A 15,889-nucleotide genomic window follows, 5' to 3' on the forward strand; every position below is an offset into this window, starting at 1 on the left:
GTGGCTTGTCGTTATGGGACCGTGATGATGGCAGTGAGGACAGAGCAGTGGGGCAGGTAGAGGAGACCCTGGGCCTGGACTGGTACTGCCTGGAAACCGGGCACTGGGAAGGGGTTCCTGGCCCTTATTAAGCCCCACTCTCAGTCTGTTGGGACTGGCTAAGAGCGCTGAAGCCACCAAAGCAACCCTGGCTTTGGGACTAGGGAATGGGAACTAGCCAGATGGGAGTCCTGGGTGGATGGAGGGGGCAGGCGGGGACTCTTAGACTGGGAGAATCAGCTGGCACACCCCAAGCATTTTTTAAAAGATTTTATTTATTTATTTGAGAGAGAGAAGAAGGGCAGGGCAGAGGAAGGAGAAGCAGGCTCCCTGGTGAGCAGGCTCCATCTCAGGCCCGGGATCATAACCTGAGCAGAAGGCAGATGCTTAACTACCTGAGCCTCCCAGGCACCCCCACGGGGAGCTTTTCTGATTGTCAGCATGGCCACCTGCCTTTGCCCTTCCTCCAGAGGGCCTCCCATACCCATGCTTAGGCTCTGAGAAGGGGAGGCAGTCATAGATCTGGAGGCAAAGGGGCCATCCAGACCCTCGGCTCCAGGTTGGAGCTGACTGAGAAGCTGAGGCCAGCTCCACTTGGGGATCCTTCCCTAGTTTCTCTCCCTCCTTCCTCCTCTACCCTTCTCAGCCTCCACCTTGCTGAGGCCAGCCTCCCAGCCCCAGCGCAGATGTCACATCTTGACAGGGAAGCCTGACCTTTCCCGCTGGGGTGCGCCCCCCACCCCCAACCTAACGATGTTCTCTGGGTGCCCAGGTTAGGGTGCATCTGCACCCTCCCAGCCTTCCTCCTTCTCTGCAAGAGTGTCTGCAAGCACTTAACTGCACTTAAGTCTCTCCCATATGCAAACAGAAATTCTTCGTCAGCTGCACTTCTTCCCCCAGCCTCTTGGCAGCCAGAATTCTCATGTTTTCTGCCTTGGGTGGCCTTCGTCCAGTCCCCCTCTCCACATTCTCTTCAGCCGCCTGGGGCAAGCTTCTCCCCTATCCTCTGCCTTCTGAATCTGGTGCCTGCCACCAGACCTCAACTTACCTGTCCTCAACATGGTAGACATACCCTACTCCTCTCTTTTCCCTTAATTAAAAATTTTATTATGCAAATTTCAACCATACACAAAACCAGAAAAAATATTAAACCTCCATGTACCCATTACTTAGCTCCAAAGTTAACAACATCCACTACCCCCCCCCCATTTTGCTGGAATATTTTAAGGCATATTTTAGGCATTCTCTCATTTGATCCATAAATACTTTAGTATGTGTCTCTAACTGATAAGGATTTTTATTTTTTTATTTTTTCAAATATTTTATTTATTAGAGAGAGTGCACAAGCAGGGAGAATAGCAGACAGAGGGAGAAGGAGAAGCAGGCTTCCTCCTGAGCAGGGAGCCTGATACAGCCGATCCCAGGATCCTGAGATCATTACCTGAGCCAAAGTCAGATGCTTAACTGACTTGAATCACCCAGGTGCCCCTGATAAGGATTTTTAAATATAATCATAATTCCATTATAATTTTTTAAAACAGAACTAGCCCAAATTCCATAGAATCTCTAACATGTAGTCTTTTTAAAACATTTTTATTTGTTTATTTATTCATGAGAAACACACTCACAGAGAGCGAGAGAGAGAGAGAGAGAGAGGCAGAGACACAGGCAGAGGGAGAAGCAGGATCCACGCGGGGAGCCCGACATGGGACTCGATCCCCGGTCTCCAGGATCACGCCCTGGGCTGAAGGCAGCGCCAAACCACTAAGCCACTGGGGCTGCCCTAACATTTAGTCTTAAGTTTAATTTTCTGTCTCAAATGCTTCTTCATACCAAGATGTATATAAGGCCTATGCTTTACATTTGGCCGATATGTCTCTTGAGTCTCTCTCTCTTTTTTTCTTTGTAAGTCTCTTAATTAATAGTCTTCCAGACTACTTCCTTTTTCTTAAGGCCATATATGTGTTGAAGAAACAGAGCTGATTGTCAGGAAGAATTTTCCACGATTTGGATTTGGTGTCCCCATGGAGTTATGTCACCCTTTCCCTATTTCTCCAGGCCCATGTCTCCTGTCAATGGGAGGGAGAGCTTGGGGCTTGGGTCAGTTCAGGGGGAAATTTCTCTTTTCCAACAAGAATTCATCACTCTCATCTTGAACCACTCTGTCTTGGCCTCTGGGACACTGTACCCCCCTAGCTCTTTCTGGCTGCTGTTTCTTAGACTCCTTCAGTGGCTCCTTCTCTTTCCTCAGTTTGCTTCTGCCTTTAAGAGAGGCTTCCTCTGGGACTCCTGGGTGGCTCAATGGTTGAGCATCTGCCTTCGGCTCAGGGCATGATCTTGGTCTAGGGGTGGAGTCCTGCATCAGGCTCCCTGTGTGGAGCCTGCTTCTCTCTCTGCCTATGTCTCTGCCTCTCTCCCTGTATCTCTCATGAATAAACAAAATCTTTAAAAAAAGTGGGGGGGCTTCCTCTGATCTCTGTCCTGGGTCTGCACCCTCCTCTTGCTTAGACTCCTCCCCTTCCTCCAAGTCATTAGCCAACTGATGTGTCTCCTGTGGGTACATGCAGCACCACCTGATGTCTGGCTCTGACACCTCCTCCCAGTCCCATCTCCTGTGTCACGTGCTGCACCATTCCATCAGCTGTGGATTCTGTCTCCGAAATCTCTCTCCTCTCCAAACTCTCCATCTCTTCTGGGACAGCTGCTGCAGCCCCCAGGGGCCTCCCCTCAGCAGGCGGTGTTCTGACAGGCTCACTCAACTTCACACCCTTCCTGAGCACTACTGATCCTTCCCCCTTGGCCCTCAGGACTTGCTCCCCACCTCATCTCTTGCTCTGGCCACATGGCTCTGCTGATAGCTGCTTGGACGTGTTGTACAGTTTCCTCTACGGGGGACACTGCATCATCTCTCTACCTACTCCCATCACCTCACTGGCTCTAACTTTCCTCTAGGTGTTCACAGAGATGTCATTTCCTTTAGGAAGAGTTCCTGACCCTCCAACCCAAGGATGAACTGTCAGAGCCCAACTGACCAACACAGGGAGGCAGCTTAAGGGCCGGGCAGGTTGGGTGGGTAGGTCAGAGTGCCCCAGGGTCACTGCCTATGTGCCTCCTGTTGCTTGCCGTGCCTGCTTCTGATGGACACCTCCTGCTCTCCTGACAGCAATGAGTTCAGCAGGCTGGTGGCCGGGGAGTATCTCAGCTTCTTCGACTTCTCAGGCCTGACTCTGGACCGAGCGCTCAGGTCAGTGGGGCTGGGATGGGGCGGTGTCCACAGGTGGTACGGGCCACACATCTGGATTCTCAGGACAGCTCTGTCATAAGCTTGCTGTGCAACCTTGGGCAAGTCTCTTAACCCTCCCTGGGAAGGCTATGGAGAAGGGCATGAGCACAGCAGTGGTCTAGCAACTCAGTGAGTGCCGGCCATGTGGTGGGCTGAGGATATGAAAGTGGGATCGTGGTCTTGAAGTTTTGGGAGGGGAAGGGCAAGGGATGGTTTGTATTGAGCACTGCCTGTTTGCTAGAGGCAATAGGTTTTTACACACCCTGCCAGACTTCATCCTAACCATACCCCTGTAGGGTAGGTGTCAGCATTGCTGCTCAGATAAAGAACCAGCTATTGGGTAAAGTGATTGATTTCCTGCAGTCACTGAGGGAGGAGATGGCTAAACTGGGATTTGATCTCAGGTCCTTGTGGTGTTTGGAAGCAGACAGTAGTCTTCAGGAGGGTCAGGTACAGGCCCCAGGGAGTGGAGTGTGTAGAATGGAGTGCAGCTTGGTGTCTAGCAGCCCTTGGAGGCAGGGCCCACAGCAGGCTGCAGCCCTGGGGGTGTGGGGGTACAGCAATCTCTGAGCTAAGCAGGGGGTGGTCCCCAAATGATAGATCTCATTGTGTCCCACTTCTCTTACACTTTAAAAATATGTATTTCCATTCTTTCTTCTTCACTTGGGATATTTTCTCTTGACCAGCTTTTAGTTCACTTACTTTTTCTGTGTCTAATATGCTGTCAAATCCACTTATTGAGTTTTTACTATTTATTATTACATTTTTTGATTCTAGAATTTTCATTTTGTTAAATTAAAAAAAAAAAAAGAAAAAAAACCCGATTCTAATTCTCTGGAGGAGTTCCTCATCTTTTCACTTGTTTGCTCCACCTTTCCCTCTCTTTGTGAACATATTAATCCTAGTTATTTCAAAGTCCTTATTTCTGACTTGCTTATCCCAATGTCTGGATCATTGAATCATCTGTATCTGTTTATCTTGTCTCTTGTTCTTCTTTTGGTTTTCCATCATATATCCTGTCCTGTCTCTGCATGCTTACCAATTTTTTTTTTATTGGATGCTGTGCATTTTGTATAGAATTAGAGAGGTTCTAGATTATTATATATTCCTCCAGCGAGGGTTTACCTTGTCCTTTGCTAGGCAGTTAGAAGAGGGCAGGGGGTGCACTCCTAATCTGACCACAGTTGAGCTGAGGAAAGGCTGCACCAAAGTTTGGTAAACTCTGGGATCCCTCATCACAGGGTGGAGGCCTGCACAGCTTTCTGCTAGAAGCCTAGTGTGTTCACTGGGGCCTCTCCCTTTGGTGGGTCCTGAATCCTGATTGCATTTCCTCAATCTGGCAAGAGTGTCAATAAAACAAAACACAACAACCCCAGTCCCTCTACTTCTCAGAGGCTTTTTGCTTAGCTTCTTAGCGTCCTACCCTTCACATCTTCAGAATTTGGCCAATGTCTCAAAGGGAAAACTGGGTGTGTAGGCATAGCTCCCCAGGTCTCTAGGTCTGTGTCTTCAGCTCTGTGAAGCCACCAAGTGTTCTGCCTCTTGCCTTTCCCCCAAATTAGCAGTGCCCTCAAGGAAAAAGCAGCTGTAGATGAACCCCTCACCTCAGCTCTCTCCTCTCAACAATTCTGGCCTTGTGGTCTTTGTGGCATCAGGGGCTTCCTGAAAGCTTCAGAGAACTGTATTCTGTCGGGCTTATCTCAGAGTCTCAGGGTAAATGTTGGTCTGCTGCAAGATGCTCTATCCTGAGCTGGGTCTGAAGTTTGCATTGGGATGAGGATGGGCTGGAGATGTTCAGTGGGTCAGGTCACGATCAGAGGCCTGGATATGACGCTGGAGACTTGTTTGCCATCCTAGTAGATAGGCTCAACTGTACAGGCACTGGGGAGCCACAGAAGGTGCTAGATATAAAGCAGTAGTTTGAGGGGTAGTGCTGATGACCTTTGATCTGGAGATGTGCAGGCTTCTGGAGAGGGTTTGGTGAGAGAGGACAGCCCTGAGGTGGGCAGTGAGGCTAGAGGCAAAATTGATGTGAGGGGTCATCCAGAGGATTAGGTCGAGGGATTGGTGGTACCAAAGTGCAGGGTAGAGGGTAGGTGGTGGTGAGGCTGATTCTGGGGGCCACTGAGAGTTTGGTGGTGGGTGTGTTGGATTGGGGATTGGTGAGGACCCCTGGGGAAAGGGGTGTTTGGAATGGGAAGTGGGAGCTGAGATGGATGGCTTGTAGGTAGGACAGGTCAAGGCTGGGATGTGGGATGGATTTTTGTTTGTTTGTTTATTTATTTATTTGGGGGATGGATTTTTTTTTTAATTTTTTTTTTTTATTTATTTATGATAGTCACACAGAGAGAGAGAGAGAGAGAGGCAGAGACACAGGCGGAGGGAGAAGCAGGCTCCATGCACCGGGAGCCCGATGTGGGATTCGATCCCGGGTCTCCAGGATCGCGCCCTGGGCCAAAGGCAGGCGCCAAACCGCTGCGCCACCCAGGGATCCCTGGGGGATGGATTTTTAAAAGTCCTCATGGAGCGTGGTTAGAGAAGGGAGGTGCCGAGCTGGGTGCCAGATTGGAGGAAGAGAACAGGAAACAGGAGAGACCAGGGCAGGGAAAGGGGGAACTTAGATGGCAGATGGTGTGTTTTTGGGTGGCAGTTGACTGTCTAGGATTGATGAAGAGCGTGGTCTGTAGTTTTGGAGGCCTCAGAAGGGAAGAGCTGGCCGAGAGGGGTTCACAGGTCCCAGAGTGCCTTAGGAGCAGCATGAGAACATAAAGTGGGCTTTCCAGAAACCAAATGAACCATAGCAAAATTAGGAATGAACTAGTCTCCTGTACCTTGGACAGATAGATACTCAAATTTGCTCAGTTTGTAGGTTTTCTTCCCAAGAAGAGGTGTGCCTAGGCCCCATCTTCCAGCCCCTGTGGTTTTGGGATCAACTCCCAGAGTCCCTGAGAGCCAGTGGCTTTTGAAGTGGGCCAGAAGAGGAGGTCAGAGCTTGCCCAGAGGCATGGCACAGTGAAAGTGCCTCTCCTGTACAGGGTGTAAATCTGGTGTGGAAGGCAGGTGGGGGTGAGGTTGGAGGGACAGGAGGGAGGTGGGAATATGTTCTGGGAAGGCCAGAACATGAGATTCTTGGCTGTTATCCTGAGTGCTCTGGGGAGCCAATGATAGGTTTTAAGCAAGGGTGAGTCTCAACTGCATGTGTGTTCAGAAATTCCGCCTAGTGTCTTTAGGGAGGATGTACTGGGGAGGTGCAGTGGTGCACCTGTCTGGAGGCTGCTGTGAGTGTCCCAGGTATATGGTGAGGGCAGAGGAGAGGAGGGTTTGAGATAAGGAGTGAAGAACAAGCCATTGAAACTTTGGCAGTTCAGACTTGGGATGGGGGAAGAGTTAGGGAGGCCAGAGTGGGGGCCTGGGGCTCGGCTGGTGGCACATTCAGTGAGGAGCAGCAGTGACTGAGGAGGACGGTCTGAAGGGCAGGTGTGGCCAGGGAGGAGGGAGAGAGAAGTGGGCATTTATCCTGAACAAGAGCTGATGGCCTCGTCGAGGTGTTCATCTGTCTTTACTCTTCACACTCTGTCCCCTGCCTACTTTTTGGAGGGCATTGAGGGCTGAAATTCTAAAGTCCCCTAGCCTCTACCCTCTAGAAGCTGTCCTGGCAGCCAGGGTGTCCTCCTCAGCCCAGATGCTGGGGCAATGGAGCCCTGGGCCACTCCAGTGGGTTTATGTGGTACCTGGGGCCGGGGTGAGGGGCGGCAGGATTCCTGACCTGGGTGAGGATCCTTACTGACTTAGGGACTCTAGGAGGTCTTCACCATCCTTGAATTGTCCTCCAGAACCTTCCTGAAGGCCTTCCCACTGATGGGGGAGACACAGGAGCGTGAGCGGGTCCTTACCCACTTCTCTCGCCGGTACTGTCAATGCAACCCAGAGGACAGCACCTCGGAAGGTACGCCCTCTGCCTGCCCTGCCTGCTGCTCCAGAGGGGCCCCAGCTTCCTCCTAGCCGCCCCTCCCCACCCCGCCACCAATGACCACTTCTATCCTGCTCAGTAAACACGGAGTACAGGAACTAGGGCACATGAAATGGGGTCTGCTTGCTGGACCAGAGTCCTTCCAAATGTCTTGCCTGTGGTCATTCTCTGTGCTTGGAAATCCTCTGTCCTAGATTCAGTCTTTTGCACTTTTATTCTCCCCAGTCCCCATTGCTAATGCTGATTTTTGGTGAGGTGAGAATCCTGGTGTGGAGATCTGGGTGGAGGCCTCTTAGCCCATTTAGTGGCAGGACTTTAGCTGTGGCTGGACCCAAGTCCCAGGACATGGGGGATGAGGCCAGTTATTGGAGAAAACATGGGCCATGGTAGGGACATAGTCCAGGACCCAGAGCCACTCCCGGGTCTGAGTGCCAAGATGAGTTTGGTCACAGGAGGCAGGAGTGTGGTCTATAGCACGGCCAGGGTGCTCAGGTCCCCTCTGAAGGAAGGGTTGGTTCTGACTAGGGACAGGCAATGACTCTGGTGCTGAGGGTGGGGCAATGAGCCTCTCACAGGTCCTGGGCCCCCAGGTGCATTTGGCTGGTGGCTGGCCCTTCTTATCTCCAAGACCTCTGGGTTGGCTCTGTTAGGAGACAGTTGGGTGGTGGGGTTTAGAGGAGGACTGGGTCCTCACACTGAGGGTGCCGCCATCTCTGATTTAGATGGGATCCACACACTCACCTGTGCTCTGATGCTGCTCAACACGGACCTGCACGGACATGTGAGTTGGGGAGGCTGGACAGGGGCATGTGCTTTCACTGATCCCCCGCATTTGGTCCTGGGCTTGCCCTTTCTCCCCTCTCCTGACGCTTGCTGGCCATGGCTCCTTAAGTAGACTTGGGAGTTGGGCAACTTGGCTTCTAGACTTGGACCTATCTTAGTTTATCTACCTAAGACCCGCAGCAGTACAGTGAGAACAGCTGAGGCACAGGGCAATTAAAGTTTGCTAAATAAGATGTGCCCCTCCCTCCACAAGCTGTGTCGACTCCAGGCATTGCTAAAAGATCTCCTGTTCTTCCTCCTCCTATCCTGCAAGTCTCAATGTGGACTGCTATAATGTCTTGCCCCGGGCAGCCCCTACCCAATGAATGGTAGGTTGCCCCCCAAGAGGCATTCTAGAACCTCTACCCACCACCATGCAAACAGTGAAGTGACAAGTGTGAGCCCCAGGCTATGAGGCTATGCTGTCTCAGCCCTGGGCTTTCTCAGTATTGCTTGTGATTCAGTAACCCCTTCTTCTTTCCTACATCTGCTCCGGGGACCCCCCTCTTCGGGCTCCCTTGCCCTCCCTCAGGTGGTAAGTGTAGCTGGTGGTGTGCATGCCCTAGATACCCCCATCTCCATGTTCCCCCTCTGTGTTCCCATCACCTCATCCTCCCTACTCATCACAGCCCTCTCATTGCTGACTTAGAGGTGGCCAGAGCCCCTCTGCTGGGTTGGGGATCTTTCATCAACTCATGGGGACAACAGAGCAGCAAGTCTGGTTCTGGAGTTAACTGGGAAAAAGCCCAGGGCATATAGAGTGAAGAAAGAGCTAGGACAGACCCAACTTCAGATCCTATCTTTGCCTCCATATGGAAGTTCTATGATGCTGGGCAAGACGCTGGGACTCTCTGGGTATCAGGTTCTGTGCCTTTGAGGTGGGAATAGTGATTTTCTGACAAGTGTCCTGGGGAGAACTGAGAGAATTAATACAACACTGTCAGGGTCTCCTCACTCTCAAGTTCAGCATCATACACTTCCTGTGGCTTAAGGAGATGGCGCTTAGCCCGGGGCCTGGCTGCAGTTCCTGCAAGCTCTCCAAGGGCCCTCAAAGGGAGCAGCTTTGCCCGGCTCTGTGCTTTTCCCCTTGCACTCTGCTGCTCTTTTGAGAGGAGTGCCAGGTGGATGTGGGCATCTCAGGAATGTGGGGCCTGCTAGGGCCCCACGAACAGCCCTGGTCAGAGAGGGAGGCTGTAAAGGGGCTGGCAGAGGGGTGGGCACATGTTCTTCAGATGGACAATTTTAGTAGATGTCTCATGTGGGCTTGAAAAGAAAGTCTATTCTGTAGTTGTTGCTTGTCATGTTCTGTATGTGTAGATAAGGTCAAGTCTTTGTGTCATGCAAGTCTTGTACATCCTTATTAATTTTTTTATTGTGGTAAAATACACATCACATACCATTTAAACCATTTTAAAGTTTGCAATTTAGTGGAATTAAGGATATTCACATGGTGTGCAATCATTGCCACTCTGTATTTCCAAAACCTTTTCATCACTCCAGAAGGAACACTGTGCCCATTAGCAGTCCTGCCCCATTCTCTGCCTCATCCTCCTCCAGCCTCTGGCAACCATGAATTTGCTTTCTGTTTTTTTGGGGGGTTTGCCTCTTCTGTGTATTGAATGTGAATTCAGCCATATAATTTGTGGCCTTTAGTGGCTACTTTGACTTTGCATATGTCTTCAAGGTTTGCCCATGTTCTAGCATATGTCAGTACTTCATTCCTTTTTTTTTTTTGAAGATTTTATTTGTTTATTTATGAGAGAGAGAGAGAGAGAGAGAGAGAGGCAGAGGGAGAAGCAGACTCCATGCAGGGAGCCTGATGTGGGACTCGATCTCCGGTCTCTAGGATCATGCCCTGGGCTGAAGGTGGTGCTAAACCGCTGAGCCACGCAGGCTGCCCCTACTTCATTCCTTTTTTAGGACCAGATAACATTCCATTACATGGATATACCACATTTTGTTTATCCAGTTACCTGTTGATGGATATTTGGGTTGTTCAACCTCCTGGGTATTGTGAATTGTGCTGCTGTGAATATTTATGCAAACTTTTTTGTTTGAGCACCTGTTTTTCAATTCCTAGGAATGGACTAGTCCCATCACATGTGGATTCTGAGCTTAACTTTTTGAGGAAGGGTGAAAATGTTTTCCCACTGCCAGTATGTGAGGGTTTCACTTTTTCCACAACCTCGTTAATACTTCTTTTCTTTTTTAATGATCAATGTCCTAGTGGGTATGAGGCAGTATCTTGTGTGGTTTCGATCTGCATTTCCCTGATGACTAGTGATGTTGGAGCATCTTCTCATGTTTTTTGTTGGCCATCTGTACATCTTCTTGGGAGAAATGTCTATTTGAGTACTTGGCCCATTTTTTTGATTTAAAAATTATTTAACAGTTGTTGTAAACAAACTTTTAAGTAGTGGTAAAATACATATAGCATAAAAGTTACCATCTTATATAGTTTAGTTCCATAGTGTTAAGTGTATCACATTACTGTGCAAGTAAGCTCCAGAACTTTTTCATCTTCCCAAACTGAAACTCTTTACAAAGTAAACAGCTACTCCTCAATACCCTCCCCCTCCCCCTTGTCTCGGGCAACTACCATTCCTCTTGATGCTTCTGTGAAATTGACTATTCTAGATTCCTTAGACAAGAATAGAGAATTTATATATTTGTGACTGATTTATGCCACTTGGATGAACCATGAGGATGTTATGCTATGTTGTAGTATGTGACAGAATTTCTTTCCTTTTTAAGGCTGAATAGTATTCCTTTTTTAAAAAAAATTTTATTTATTTATGATAGTCACAGAGAGAGAGAGAGAGAGAGAGAGAGAGGCAGAGACATAGGCAGAGGGAGAAGCAGGCTCCATGCACCGGGAGCCTGACGTGGGATTCGATCCCAGGTCTCCAGGATCGCGCCCTAGGCCAAAGGCGGGCGCCAAACCGCTGCGCCACCCAGGGATCCCCGCTGAATAGTATTCCATTGCCTATATGTATCACATTTTCTTTATCCTTTCATCTGCTTATGGACATTTGCATTGTTTCTACCTTTTGGTTTTTGTGAATAATACTGCTATGGACTTATGGATATGCAGATATTTCTTTGAGGCTCTGCTTTAAATTCCGTTTGGTATATGCCCAGGAGTGGTATTGATGGATCCTATGGTAATATAATTTTTCACTTTCTGAAAAACAGCCATACTGTCTTCCATAGTCACCAGCCCTTTTTATGTTCCCACCAGCGGTGCACACATTTTTCATTTCTCCACATCCTTGCCAGCACTTGTTTTCTGTGTTTTAATAGTAGCCATCTTAATGAGTGTGGAGTTATATCTCATTGTGGTTTTGATTTGCATTTCCCAAATGATTAGTGATATTGAATGTCTTTTCGTGTGCTTTTTGATCATTTGTATATCTTTGGAGAAATGTCTATTTAAATCCTTTGAGGCACCTGCATGGTTTGGTTGGTTAAGCCTCTGACTGTTGGTTTCTACTCAGGTCATGATCTCAGGGTTGTGAGATAGAGCCCTGTACAGCTTTGTGCTCAGGAATCTGCTTGAGATTCTCTCCCTCTGCCCCTCCCCGCTGCCCCCCGCCATGTTCTGACTCTTTCTCAAATAAATAAATAATAAAATCTTAACTCCTTTGCTCATTTTTATTTTTTATTAATATTTTATTCATTTATTTGAGAGAAAGAGCATGAGCAGGGGGAGGGGCAGAGGGAAAAGAAGAAGCAGACTCCCCACTGAGCAAGGAACCTGACATGGGGCTCAATCCTAGGACCCTGGGATTATGACCTGAGCCCAAGGCAAATGCTTAATGTACTAAGCCACCCAGGCACCTCTATTTTTTTATTTTTCAAATATTAAAAAAAAATTTATCGTTTTTTTTTTCTTTTTAGAGAGCACACGCATGTGAGCTGGCACCAGGATGGTGGGGTGGGTGGGGGGGCACTGGGGGTGGAGGTAGGGGGAGAGAGAGAATTTTAAGGAGACTCCATACTGAGCATGGGGCTCAATCACACATGTCCTGAGCCCAAATCAAGAGTCCCATACTTAACCAGATGAACCACCCAGGCACCCCTTAAAGATTTTGTTTTTAAGTAATCTCCATACCTATCATGGGTTTGAACTCACAACCCTGGGATCCAAAGTCACATGCTCCAAACTGAGCCAGCCAGGTGCCTGTCCTTGGCTCATTTTTAATTGAATTGTTTGTGTTTTGTTGTTGAGCTTATATACTTTGGATACTATACCCTTATCAGATACATGGTTAGTAGAAATTTTACTCATTCTGTGGGATATCTTTTTATTCTCTTGATATATCTTTTGATACACAGAAGTTGTTAATTTTGATGAAGTCCAATTTATCTTTTTTCTCCCTTTTTGCTTGTGCTTTTGGTGTCGTCTAAGAAACCATTGCTAAATCCAAGTTTATGAAGATTTATTCTTATTTTGTTTTCTAAGAGTTTTATGGTGTTGGCTATTATATTTAGATCTTTGGCTTGTTTTGAGTTAATTTTTATATATGGAGTGACGTAAGGGTTCAGTTTCATTCCTTTGCTGTGAATGTACAGTTGTCCGAACACCATTTGTTAAAGAGACTATTCTTTCCTCATTAGATGGTCTTGGACATATTAATTGTTCATAATATTACAATATGTAAATATAGTAATATATGCTACTTAAACAGATGCAATGTTATTTGTCAAATTTATTCAGTAAAAGCCAGTCAATTGTCCATAGATGTATGGATTTAGGGATTCTTAATTTAGTGCCACTGATCTATACGTTTATTCTTATCCTGGTGCCTCTCTGTCTTGGTTATATAGGCCTTTAGTAAGTTTTGATATCAGGAAGTGTGAGTCTTCTAACTTTGTTCTTTTTTTTTTTTTAAGATTTTATTTACTTATTCATGATAGTCACACAGAGAGAGAGAGAGAGGCAGAGACACAGGCAGAGGGAGAAGCAGGCTCCATACAGGGAGCTCGACGCAGGATTCGATCCCGGGTCTCCAGGATCGCGCCCTGGGCCAAAGGCAGGCGCTAAACCGCTGCGCCACCCAGGGATCCCCTAACTTTGTTCTTTTCCAAGGTTGTTTGGGTATCGGGAACCCTTACAATTATATATGAATTTGAGTATAAGGTTTTACACATCTACAAAAAAGGCAATTGAGATTTTGATAGGGATTGCATTAAATCTATAGATCAGTTTGGGAGTATTACCATTGTAGCTAAATTAAGTTTTCCAATCCATGAACACCAGATATCTTTCTATTTATTTAGGTCTTTAATTTCTTTTAGCAATCTTCTGTAGTTTTCAGCATACAAACCTTTTCTCTCCTTGGTTAGATCTATTTCCAAGTTTTTTATTCTTTTTGATGTTATTGTAAATGAAATTTGGTAAATGAAATTGTTTTTTAATAATAAATTTATTTTTTATTGTTCAATTTGCCAACATACAGAATAACACCCAGTGCTCATCCCATCAAGTGCCCCCCTCAGTGCCTGCCACCCAGTCACCCCCACCCCCCTCCCTCCTCCCCTTCCACCACCCCTAGTTCATTTCCCAGAGTTAGGAGTCTTCCATGTTCTGTCTTCCTTTCTGATATTTCCTACCCATTTCTTCTCCCTTCCCCTCTATTCCCTTTCACTATTTGAAATTGTTTCCTTAATTTCAGTTTATGATCATTCTTTACTAACATCGATTTTTATGTGCTTGTATTCTTTTTAAAAAATATTTTATTTATTTATTCATGAGAGACACACAGAGAGAGAGAGAGAGAGAGAGAGATCGAGGCAGAGACACAGGCAGAGGGAGAAACAGGCTCCATGCCAGGAGCCCGATGTGGGATTTGATTCCGGGACTCCAGGATCACGCCCTGGGCCAAAGGCAGGCGCTAAACCGCTGAGCCACACAGGGATCCCTGCTTATCTTGTATTCTGCAACTTTGCTGAATGTGTTTATTTTTTGGTGTATCTTTTAGGATTTTCTATATACAATATCATGTCATTTGTGACTAGAGAGGTTTACTTCTTCCTTTCTTATTTGGATGGCTTTTTACTGCTTTTGCTTGCCTAATTGCTCTGTCTGGAACTTCCAGAACAATTTTGAATAGAAATGGGGAAAGTGGCATGCTTGTCTTTTCCTAATCTCCAGGGGAAAGCTTTCAGTCTTTCACCATTGAGTGTGATGTTACTGTGAGTTTTTCATAAATGCCTTTTATCATACTGAGGAAGTTCTCTTTTATTCCTAGTTTGTTCAGTGTTTTTTTTTTTTTTATCATGAAAGGAAGTGTTGAATTTTGTGAAATTATTTTTCTGCATCAATTGGGATGAATATGTGGTTTTTTTCTCCCTTCATTCTATTAATGTGGTGTATTACATTGTTAGAATTCTGTATGTTCAACCACCCTTGCATTACTGGGATACATTCCATTTGGACATGGTATATAATCCTTCAAAATGCTGCTGGATTCTGTTTGCTGGCATTTTGTTGAGGTTTTTTTGCATTTATACTCACAAGGGATATTATTATGTGGTTTTCTTATGACGTCTTTTTCTGGTTTTGTTATTAAGGTAATGCTGGCCTTATAGAATGAGTTAGGAAGTTTTCCCTCTTTGTCAATTTTTTGGAAGAGTTTGAGGAATGTTGGTGTTAATTTTTCTTTAAATGTTTGGTAAAGTTTACTACTGAAGCCATCTTGCTTTGGGCATTTCTTTTGTAAGGTTTTTGATTCTTGGTACAATCTTTTTACTTCTTATACATCTATTCAGATTTCCTATTTCTGTTTGAGCATTTTTAATAGTCTGTGTGTTTCTAGGAATTTGTCTATTTTATCTGATTGTTAATGAATTGTTTAGTATATTATGTTACTGAGAGCAGTGTTCAAACTTCCTTTTTTTTTTTTTTTAAGATTTTATTTATTTATTCATGAGAGGCAGAGACACAGGCAGAGGGGAGAAGCAGGCTCCATGCAGGGAGCCTGACGTGGGACTCAATGCCAGGTCTCCAGGATCAGGCCCTGGGCTGAAGGTGGCGCTAAACCGCTGAGCCACCTGGGCTGCCCCAGTGTTCAGATTTTCAATCAAGATTGTGAATGTGTTTTTCTCCTTTTGGTTCTGACAGTTTTTGTCATTGTGTTATTAGGTGTATACACATTTAGGATGTTTATATCATCTGGTAGATTGGCCCTTATATTACTATGAAATTTCTCTTCTCTCTAGTAAGACTTGTCTTCAAGTCTATTTTGCCAGATATTAGTGGGTTATACTGGAGTTCTTTTGTTAGTGTTTGCATGTATATCTCTTTCCATCCTTTGTAAGATTTCTGTCCCCTTTTATTTAAGAAGTATGTCTTCTATGATATACTTAAAAAAAATCAAGTCTGATAATCTTTGCCTCTTAATTTGACCATTTAATGGATTACTAATATAATTAAATTTATACATACCAGGATACAATTTGTTTTCTCTGGCTTATCAGCTCTATGTTCCTTTTTTTTCTCCTTTCTTGCCTACTTTTGGATTATTCATTTATTTATTTATTTTTAGAATTTCCTTTTATCCCATTAACCTGTTAGTTGTTCATTCTGTCAGAATTCTTTTTGTTATTTGCAGTATGCAACCTAACTTATTAATGTACTTTTCCAGTTCCTGGGGTACCTTAAAACACTTTAATTCCATTTCTCCATTTATTGCCCTCTCAGCTTATGTATTACTGTTATCATCTTTTTTTTTTTTTTAAGATTTTATTTATTTATTCATAGAGATGCAGAG

The 15,889-nt window shown here is 45.9% G+C and overlaps 1 protein-coding gene across 14 annotated transcripts in view; it reads left to right on the forward strand.

The window, feature by feature from the left end:
* Positions 1-15,889, forward strand: part of PSD2 (pleckstrin and Sec7 domain containing 2) — an 81,800-nt gene that overhangs the window by 51,233 nt on the left and 14,678 nt on the right. For all 14 annotated transcript variants that reach the window (XR_011999982.1, XR_011999980.1, XM_072749758.1 and 11 more), the window contains 3 exons: positions 3,203-3,283; positions 7,156-7,268; positions 8,015-8,073. Coding sequence is in view for 12 of the 14 variants with exons in the window: in XM_072749758.1 (XP_072605859.1) it covers positions 3,203-3,283; positions 7,156-7,268; positions 8,015-8,073 (253 nt within the window). In the remaining 2 variants the exon portion in view is untranslated. The remainder of the gene's footprint in view (positions 1-3,202; positions 3,284-7,155; positions 7,269-8,014; positions 8,074-15,889) is intronic.

Source organism: Vulpes vulpes, chromosome 2 (assembly GCF_048418805.1).
Source record: "Vulpes vulpes isolate BD-2025 chromosome 2, VulVul3, whole genome shotgun sequence".
NCBI classification, from domain to species: domain Eukaryota; kingdom Metazoa; phylum Chordata; class Mammalia; order Carnivora; family Canidae; genus Vulpes; species Vulpes vulpes.